This window comes from Tiliqua scincoides, chromosome 16, assembly GCF_035046505.1.
Source record: "Tiliqua scincoides isolate rTilSci1 chromosome 16, rTilSci1.hap2, whole genome shotgun sequence".
In the NCBI taxonomy this organism is placed as follows: domain Eukaryota; kingdom Metazoa; phylum Chordata; class Lepidosauria; order Squamata; family Scincidae; genus Tiliqua; species Tiliqua scincoides.
The window spans coordinates 1,175,613-1,185,348 of NC_089836.1; the positions used below are offsets into that span (position 1 = coordinate 1,175,613).

At 50.1% G+C, this 9,736-nt stretch overlaps 2 protein-coding genes across 2 annotated transcripts in view; both read left to right on the forward strand.

The window, feature by feature from the left end:
* Window positions 1-9,736, forward strand: part of NOTCH1 (notch receptor 1) — a 787,535-nt gene that overhangs the window by 612,274 nt on the left and 165,525 nt on the right. The gene's annotated exons all lie outside the window — the stretch shown is intronic.
* The window catches only part of EEIG1 (estrogen-induced osteoclastogenesis regulator 1), a 68,077-nt gene that overhangs the window by 42,100 nt on the left and 16,241 nt on the right, over window positions 1-9,736 (forward strand). The window contains exons 3-6 of the mRNA XM_066610688.1: window positions 1,198-1,318; window positions 1,812-1,841; window positions 7,289-7,405; window positions 8,435-8,481. Coding sequence (XP_066466785.1) covers window positions 1,198-1,318; window positions 1,812-1,841; window positions 7,289-7,405; window positions 8,435-8,481 — 315 coding nt within the window. The remainder of the gene's footprint in view (window positions 1-1,197; window positions 1,319-1,811; window positions 1,842-7,288; window positions 7,406-8,434; window positions 8,482-9,736) is intronic.

Here is a 9,736-nt window from a genome sequence, read left to right on the forward strand (position 1 = left end):
GGCCGTGGGGGCATTAAATTATTGAAGCACAATCTTATCCAGATCCTTCTTAATTGTGCTTCTCCGCGCTTGGTTTGCTTCTCCGAAGCTTCTTAAATGACTAGCTGGTGGCTATGGATAATTCCCACTCTGGGTAATTTTGACATCTTTTTTTTCTTTCGTATTTTCATTCCCCCTTCTCAACCCCCCCTCCCCGGCCATTAAGCTTTGAGAGCTTAATTGTCTGAGGACTGACCCATAAATAGATCAGGCGGAATCTGCCTTTTGATTTTCTCCCGCTTGCCTTCCTGAAGGATTTTCCCACACACACACCTGCTTCGCTTAACTGTTCGATAGCCTTGCACAGAGCAAAAATAACTCTACCTGTCCCACCATACACTTTTTATTGCCATCACTAGGGTCACCCCATGCAGTGGGTGGGGCAGTGACCCAGGTGGTGGGTATGGGGATGTACCATCGCCGTACCCCACTGGTTTTTCGGCTGTACCTTTTGATAGAACACAGGCCTTAGATTTGGAAGATCTAGGTTCAGATCCCTCTCAGCCATGATCTTGGGCCTGTCACTACTTCTCAGCCTCACCTACCACACAGGGTTGCTGGGAGGGCGAAAGGAGGGAAGGAACTATGTACACCACCCTGAGCTTCATATAAAAATGTGAAAAAATAAAATGCACTGTAGAATTTGCTCAAGCTCACTCGTTTGCTTGTCCACCAGCCTATCTGCTATCTACGTATCGCTCTGCCCAAAATAATCTTTCACATGTGACTTCATGTCCACCCCCACCCCCCACAATCGTTTTCCTGTTTCCCTCGGATCCAGTAGGTCAAGCGTGCATTTTTTGGGTGGGTTTTCCTGAGGCAGCTGGCCAGCGAGCGAAAGCAGATGAGCGTGCAACCTCTGGACTCCAGAATTGACTCTCTTCCTGCAACCATCACCCCCCAAACCATAAAACGTCCTTCCTGCCTTTTCCCAGCCCCTTCCTCCACTTCTGTTGGCCTAGATTGTAAGTGCCTCAGGGCAGAGACCTGTCCTCATTTTCCTGTGTAAAAAGCTATGCACATGACGTTGCTGTGTTAAAGAAAAGGTCTTGTTTACAGCCTCTTTTGTAAATGGAGTTTGCAGACCAGAGAGCTGGTTGCAGCACCTGTTGGTCTTGACTCAGTTCAACAGAGCCTGTCTTTTTTTTGTTCCCACAGAGAGGAAGTTCAGGAGAACTGTGTCCGCTGGAAGAAAAAGTTCTCCTTTGTCTGCAAGATGAGTGCCAATCCCGCCACAGGCCTCTTGGACCCCTGCATCTGTCGTGTGTCTGTCCGCAAGGTGAGCCGACCTGCAGTTCCTCTGTCGTTTTGGTCTTCTGGTCTTGAAATGCATCAGTCAGGCCTTAAGTACCTGTTAGGTTAGGGTGAGGTGGGGTGGAGAATATGAAAGAGCCTGGCTGTTTTTGTGGGCCAAAGACGCTCTTCTGTAATGGTTTAATATGCCAGCCTGCGAGTTCTAGAAATGCTAGAGTTGGCTGGCTGGAAGGACCTCATCAGCTCCAGTTCTAAATGATCGCAATCTTCACTAGTCCTGGGCAACTGTTCCTTATTTTTTCAAGGAGATAACAAGTTCTTCTCAGGCAGCTTCGCCCCCTGGGTGTGCACATGGCTTCTGTGACCCTGAAAAGCAGCTTCTCCCCCTGGGCTGAAGGCCACAGGTGATCCCTGTAGCATTGAAGCACTCAGAAAAGAGGAAGGGCTATTGCCTCTCGGTTCCTGCGGCAAACCTGACTCATCCTTCCTTTCTCATGTCTCCTGTTTCCCATTTACAGGAACTGAAGGGCGGAAAAACCTTTTCTAAGGTAAGCGGAAAGAATTTTTAAGAGGTGAAAGCCAAGCTGTTCGTTGTAACGCGCTTGGAATGTTTATTGAGTGTTGAAAGCGTGTTGTGTATGTTCTCTTAGCAGTTTCTTGTTGCCGTCCAGATTATTATTCATTTTAAGACTTTTTAAATCACGTCCTTTTGTCCTCCATTGGGGCCATCCGGGCAGCTCACAACAGAACACCACAACATATAAAATAGGTGTTTGTAACTAATTCCAAGAGTTCAGAAAATACCTTCTCACTGCGTAGCTTGATCACTGCGTAGCTTGACAGACGTCCTCCAGTTCATCTGCTAGAGACAGAACTAAGCAGCAGTTCCCAGGTGGGACTGGGCAGGTGGGCTTGCACAGCCCACAGTAGGGGCTGATCAGACCCTGCCTGACCACAGATTGTTGGTGCACGAACAGTGCGCCTTTAGAAACTCAGGCCTGCTAGCCACACTGCTGCAGAACACATAAATTAATTTGCTGCATAAAGTGTTGCTGACAGTGGTGTGTCAGGTGTGGACATCTGCCCTGGGTGCCCCTTGAACATAAGAACAGCCCCACTGGATCAGGCCACAGGCCCATCTAGTCCAGCTTCCTGTATCTCACAGTGGCCCACCAGATGCCCCAGGGAGCACACCAGATAACAAGAGATCTCATCCCGGTGCCCTCCCTTGCATCTGACATAGCCCATTTCTAAAATCAGGAGGTTGCGCATACACATCATGGCTTGTACCCCGTAATGGGTTTTTCCTCCAGAAACTTGTCCAATCCCCTTTTAAAAGCGTCCAGGCTAGACGCCATCACCACATCCTGTGGCAAGGAGTTCCACAGACCAACATGCTGAGTAAAGAAATATTTCCTTCTGTCTGTCCTAACCCTCCCAACACTCAATTTGAGTGGATGTCCCCTGGTTCTGGTGTTATGTGAGAGTGTAAAGAGCATCTCCTATCCACTCTGTCCATCCCCTGCATAATTTTGTATGTCTCAATCATGTCCCCCCTCAGGCGTCTCTTTTCTAGGCTGAAGAGGCCCAAACGCCGTAGCCTTTCCTCATAAGGAAGGTGCCCCAGCCCCGTAATCATCTTAGTCCCCCTTAGTCCCCTCCCCTTGAAGGGGAGGCATTGCTGAGCAGAAGGAACAGGAGGGCACCCAGATCACAAAGCTGCTGCCCCTTCAGGGGGGAGAAGGAACAGGGGGCAGCTGCCAGTGCCGCCACCTTTTCCAAGCAGACCCAGGAGTGACATCACAACGTGGCACTGTGACATCACTGGCCCAGACACTGGGGTCATTAGGTGTGCCACTAGTTGCTGGATAATACGTGAAGCACCTAATTTTTTTCCCCCTCAAGTTGAAGACGGTTGTTGGTGTGGCTTTGGCGTGTTGTTTGTGTGTCACTTCTCTCCCTTCTCTGAGCCAAGAGACAAAAGGTGGACCAGGAGTGAGCTTAGCGCAGCAACAGTGCATAAAACCTTCCACACGCAGGAGGCCCTGAGTTTGGGGCTTGTCAGCGTCTCCAGCCAGACCTGGGAAAGGCTCAGGTCGGAAACCTTGGAGAGAAGCTGCCAGTCAGTGTCGACAGCGCTCCCAAAAGGCAGCGTTGTCAGTTCACTGACAATGGCAACTCTCCCGCAAAGCAGGCACATGAATCATGAATTGGGTCCATGACTGTGGACCCCTGCAGCAGATGTCTCCAGTCTCTTCTCCACTGTAAAGCAAGGAGGGCACTGGCTCTTGGGAATTCTTGCTCTTCCTCGGCTCCTGTGAAACCCTTCTACTTTTAGTGGCAAAGTTGTTTTGATTGGTGTCCTGCTGAGACTTTCATACATCTCCATTCCTGGCACCGCTGTCTCTCTTTGGAGGGGAGGGGGGAGCCCCCCCCCCAGCCAGCTCAAGTGGAAGCAGGCCTGTGGGATGTGCTGACCGCACAGAAACTCCCATCTCCAAGCCGGAAGGTGCTGCCGCAGCTGGCTAAATGTATGAAGGAAGCTGCACTGAAAGGTTATATCTGAGAACATCCTTTTGTTGAGAGGGTTGACCTTCCTCCCCCAGCGCCAGGCTGCCTTCGGTCACCTCCTCACTCTCGGGGATCAGTTTCCTGGAAAAGTTCAGATCTCAGCATCACTCTTACAACAGTGGAGCCCGAACCATCTCTGGCTGGCCTCACTTGGTAGCAGCCAGAACCTCTTCTTGCTTTTGACCAAGTGTGACAGGTGCCTCGACGGAGGCAGTGTGCGCTGTCACGTTTCCACATTCCCAGTTGCGTCCCTCCAACGTTCTGTTGAAGGTCCTTGTAGGGTTGCAAATGGCAAAGGGACTTTGAGAGATGGACAGAGTGGGGGAAATGTCAGCCAAGGAGGTCGTCTTCTCAGACCCCAAACTTAGAAACCAATGCCCCTCTGCGGTCCAAGCTGTGAGGGATGGGCCGGCCAGAGAGATGCCACAGGCAGTCCAAGCCAAGGGGACTTGTTAAATAGGTCATGGGCATGTCTGAGGTTTGAAAGAAAACATGGAAAGAGGCAACAATTATGCAGGGGATGGACAGAGTGGATAGGGAGATGCTCTTTACACTCTCACATAACACCAGAACCAGGGGACATCCACTAAAATTGAGTGTTGGGAGAGTTAGAACAGACAAAAGAAAATATTTCTTTACTCAGCGTGTGTTTGGTCTGTGGAACTCTTTGCCACAGGATGTGGTGATGGCGTCTAGCCTGGACGCCTTTAAAAGGGGATTGGACAAGTTTCTGGAGGAAAAATCCATTACGGGGTACAAGCCATGATGTGTATGCGCAACCTCCTGATTTTAGAAATGGGCTATGTCAGAAGGCCAGATGCAGGGGAGGGCACCAGGATGAGGTCTCTTGTTATCCGGTGTGCTCCCTGGGGCATTTGGTGGGCCGCTGTGAGATACAGGAAGCTGGACTAGATGGGCCTTTGGCCTGATCCAGCGGGGCTGTTCTTATGTTCAGCTGACAAGGGAGGGCACCAGGATGCAGGTCTCTTGTGATCTGGTGTGCTCCCTGGGGCATTTGGTGGGCCACTGTGAGAGACAGGAAGCTGGACTAGATGGGCCTATGGCCTGATCCAGTGGGGCTGTTCTTATGTTCATGTCAGATGGAAGGGACGGCACCAGGATGAGGTCTCTTGTTATCTGGTGTGCTCCCTGGGGCATTTGGTGGGCCGCTGTGAGATACAGGAAGCTGGACTGGATGTGCCTAGGGCCTGATCCAGAGGGGTTGTTCTCATGTTCTTAACAATAAGTGCAGTTAAGGCAAGTCTTGGAATGCGTGGCATCGGCCTATACAGTGGGCCCTCACTATCCATGGGGCATCTGTTCCAGGATCCCCAACGAATACCAAATTCCCCAGATAATGAAATCCGTCAAGGGGGTGCTCTGGGAAATCAAAAGTGGCTTCCCGTTGTATCTGGGAGGGCTTCCGAGGCACGGGAAGGTCATGCATGACCTCCCCATGCTTCAGAAAACCTGGACATGTCACTTCCTGTCACGTCTGGGAGGTCTCTGAGATTCTCCAGCCACAGTCTCGGTGTCTGCTTAATACTCAGATCCATGGAGGCCGAGCCCATGGATAAGGAGGAGCCCCTTGCGAATACAGTGGGCCTTATGACCTCCAGGGTCTGCTTCCAGATTTCCTAGGAGATTTCCTAGGAGATGTTTAGGAACCCTCCTGTTGACATGAATGGCGCCACCCAGTGGACCACTGAGAATCCAAAGCTTTGCCCAAGGTGCATGTTTCAGGCTCCTGTTACTCTTAACTAAGGGGGGTGGGTTGTCATTTCCGTGTAAGAAGCGAGAAGCTGCAGATGCCAGGCTGTCTTGTCTGTTGGAGCTTGTTATTAGAATTCCAACTTCTGGTTAAAGTGAGTGTGAGAAATGAGTCCTTTGGGGGGGGGGGGTCCACGTTCTGACATGAACGTAAGAACAGCCCCACTGGATCAGGCCATAGGCCCATCTAGTCCAACTTCCTGCATCTCACAGCAGCCCACCAAATGCCCCAGGGAGCACACCAGGTAACAAGAGACCTGCAAGGCTTCCTGGGAATTGTAGTTAAGAACATAAGAACAGCCCCACTGGGTCAGGCCACAGGCCCATCTAGTCCAGCTTCCTGCATCTCACAGTGGCCCACCAAATGCCCCAGAGAGCACAGCAGACAACAAGAGACCTGCAAGGCTTCCTGGGAATTGTAGTTAAGAACATAAGAACAGCCCCACTGGATCAGGCCATAGGCCCACCTAGTCCAGCTTCCTGCATCTCACAGCGGCCCACCAAATGCCCCAGGGAGCACACCTGATAACAAGAGACCTGCAAGGCTTCCTGGGAATTGTAGTTAAGAACATAAGAACAGCCCCACTGGATCAGGCCACAGGCCCATCTAGTCCAGCTTCCTGCATCTCACAGCGGCCCACCAAATGCCCCAGGGAGCACACCTGATAACAAGAGACCTGCATCCCGGTGCCTCCCCTTGCATCTGGCATTCTGACATAGCCCATTTCTAAAATCAGGAGGTGGCACATACACATCATGGCTTGTACCCCGGAATGGATTTTTCCTCCAGAAACCTGTCCAATCCCCTTTTAAAGGCGTCCAGGCCAGACGCCATCACCGCATCCTGTGGCAAGGAGTTCCACAGACCGACCACACACTGAGTAAAAAAAGTTTCTTTTATCTGTTCTAACTCTCCCAACACTCAATTTTAGCTGCTGTAGCCTGTATCCCACTAGTCTGTGTACGCCTGTCTCTTCCCCCCCTAATCCCATTGCCCTTACCCCCTTTGTCCCCAAATTTAGTCCTTCTGATATTGGGGAGGGGGTTAGTCTTCTAATATTTTCTTGCCGTCAGCATTTTGAGAGTGTCCGAATTTTGAGGTCAGTTGCAACTCCCCCTCTGATTTGGGGCAAGCTGTCATGAGAGCGGCTTGACTTGTCCTGTAGGAGTTAAAAAAGAATCTGAAACACACTTCCCCCCCCCCCCCAGCATCACAATCTTGTTTCTTAGGCACAGAGCACCGATTTCACCCACAACAATATCCTTTCATCTCTTGCCGTGCCTGCTGCATTGCATTCTGGGACGGCACAGTACAAAGAGAGCCTTATTAGATGTGTGTGTGAGGAGTGTGGTTTTTTTTTTTCCACATCAGTGACCTTAATGTCTTCAGTGTCGCTTGGTTGTGCGAGGAGCCGTGGGCGGGTTAACACTCTCCACGCCAGAAGGCAAACACCGTTTGCATTGTCGCCCTCTGCGTAAAAGTTTCCTGGTGGCCTTGTGTGTGTCGGGGTTAAGGATATGACCCGTTCCATCCAGGGTGATGCCAGGTCCTGCAGACTGCTTTGCTCAGCACTCTCTTCTCTTTCCTGTTTTGTTCACTTTTGATGCAGAACCTGGAACTTATTTTTTTTTTTTATCTCTCTTGGCTTTGCAGCTGGGTTTCACTGATCTGAATCTGGCTGAATTTGCCGGCTCCGGCTTCACCGTCCGGTGCTGCTTGCTGGAGGGTTACGACACCAAGAACACCCGGCAGGACAATTCCATCCTGAAGGTAAACTTGCAGAGATTCCATCCAGGTGCACAGCTCCACTTCATTGCATTGTGAAAGCAGGGATCAGAAAGATCCTTGCCATATTCCAGCTGTCATGGACTCACTCACTCGCTCGCTCGCCCGCCCGCCCGCATCAGGTTAAAAATACAAAACAGTTAAAAACAATTAAAACAGAATAAAATACATAGCACGCAGTAAAAGACAAATTTATAAAAACAGCCCTTATGGTGCCTCAAAGGCATTCCCGAATAAAAAAGTCTTCAGGCCCCGCAGAAACGCTAATAATGAGGAAGCTGCTCTCAGTTCAAAGGGGAAGGAATTCCATAGTGTTTCTGGCCGCCATTCCCTTCACCACTCTCAAATGACGACAACCAACAGGGCCCCTTCTGATGACCTAAGAGAACGGACCGGATTATACGGAAGAAGGCGGTCTCTCAAATACGCTGGTCCCAAGCCATTTAGGTCTTTAAAGGTCATAACCAGCACCTTGAATTCAGCCCGGAAGCGAATGGGCAGCCAGTGCAGCCGCCAGAGTGCGGAGTGCGTGACAGAGTCAAACCGCCGACCCCCAGCAACTACACCAGCTGCCGCGCTCTGCACTAGCTGTAGCTTCCGGACCGTCTTCAGGGGCAGCCTCACATAGAGCACGACACAACTGGCCTGACGCAACTGCTCTCAGAGTGAGGGTGACTGTTTGACCTCTCGCATTTGCTATGGGATGAAGGCTCCTTCCACTGCTTGCTGTTTCACGTCTGTGATGCAGTAGCAGCAGCAAAGGAAAGGACCTTACTTTGTTCAAGGTCTTTTATAGGCCTTGAGCTATTGCAAGACCTTCATTCATATAAGTTCCACCTCTAATATATTAATTTATGTAAATTTATTCAAATTTTAAATGTAAATTAATTCTTTTCCCCCCGCCCCCGACACAGTGTCAGAGAGATGATGTGGCCCTCCTGCCAAAAACTTTGGATACCCCTGGTATAAATGATGTATCTCCTTAAATATTTTTGTATTTTGAATTTTCCCTAGGTAACAATTGGAATGTCCCTGCTTTCTGGAGACCCCTGCTTCAAAACGTAAGTCTTAAAAATAAAAAATAAAAGGGATTTGTGGTATAGTAGTTGGTGTTGCACTACAGACCCAGGTTCAAATTCTTCCTCAAGCATGAAGGTAGCTGGGTGACTTCAGGCTGGTCACTGTATCTAAGCTACTTCATGGGCTGTCAATAAATGGGTGTGTGTGTGGAGGAACCATGTACGTCTTGCTAAGTTTGCTGGAGAAAGGTTGGCACATAAGTGTACTACGTTTTACAATAAGCTCTTGAAGTGTCCTGTGCAGGGTGAGAATTGCAGCTCTGCTGCTTGCCAAAGACTTCTGCTTTGGCAAGGATATGATTCTGGGCTTGCCACATAGTGGGGTTTGCGGGTGAACCTCTCTGCAGGGTTACAGCCAGATCCTGACAGGTGAGCAGCTCTCCTGCACTACACTCGTGTCAGTGGGGGGAGTTGCAGGAACAGCTAGCAGGCAATGTGGTGAAAGGCAGTTTCTATTTGGGGTGGGGGGAGTTGCTTACGCGTAGCAACATCTACTTATGGCCACAATGCAGTAAGCCTTTTAAGCTCTGTCACATGTTTCACCCTGTCCTGTTTCCTTCCTTGTTAGATTAAGGCAGGGGTGTTCAAAGTTTTTGGCAGGAGGGCCACATGGTCTCTCTGACACTGTGTCTGGGGGAAAAAAGAACTAATTTACATTTAAAATGTGAATAAATTTACATAAGTTTACATAAATGAATATATTAAAGATGGAACTTATATGAATGAACGAAGGTCTTGCAATAGCTCAAGGCCTATAAAAGGCCTTGCACAAAGCAAGGCTGGCCTTTCCTTTGCTGCTGCTACTGCAACACAGATGTGAAACAACAAGCAGTGGAGGGAACCCTCATCCACAGCTCACGTGAGATGTCAAACAGTCGCCCTCACGCTGAGAGCAGTTGTGTCGGGCCAGTGCGGGCTCCAACAAAACTCCAGAGGGCCAGAGGCTCATTGGAGACTGGGGGCTCCCTGAGGGCCGCATTGAGAGGCCTCAAGGGCCGCAAGTGGCCCCAGGATCAGGGTTTGGGCACCCCGGATTAAGGGAATGTGGAGAAGCTTCTTTTAAACAAAGTATCCATGTGTAAAATTGTACATTGGTCTCAAGACTGTCATATGGCTCCGGTGTTCACGGTAGCAAACGGAACCCTCTGCTCAGAATCAAGTCCTGCTCACCACATCTGAGACCCCACTACAGTGCGCCATTTCCATTTGTTGGGGCCCAACATCTGTGCCCCTACGT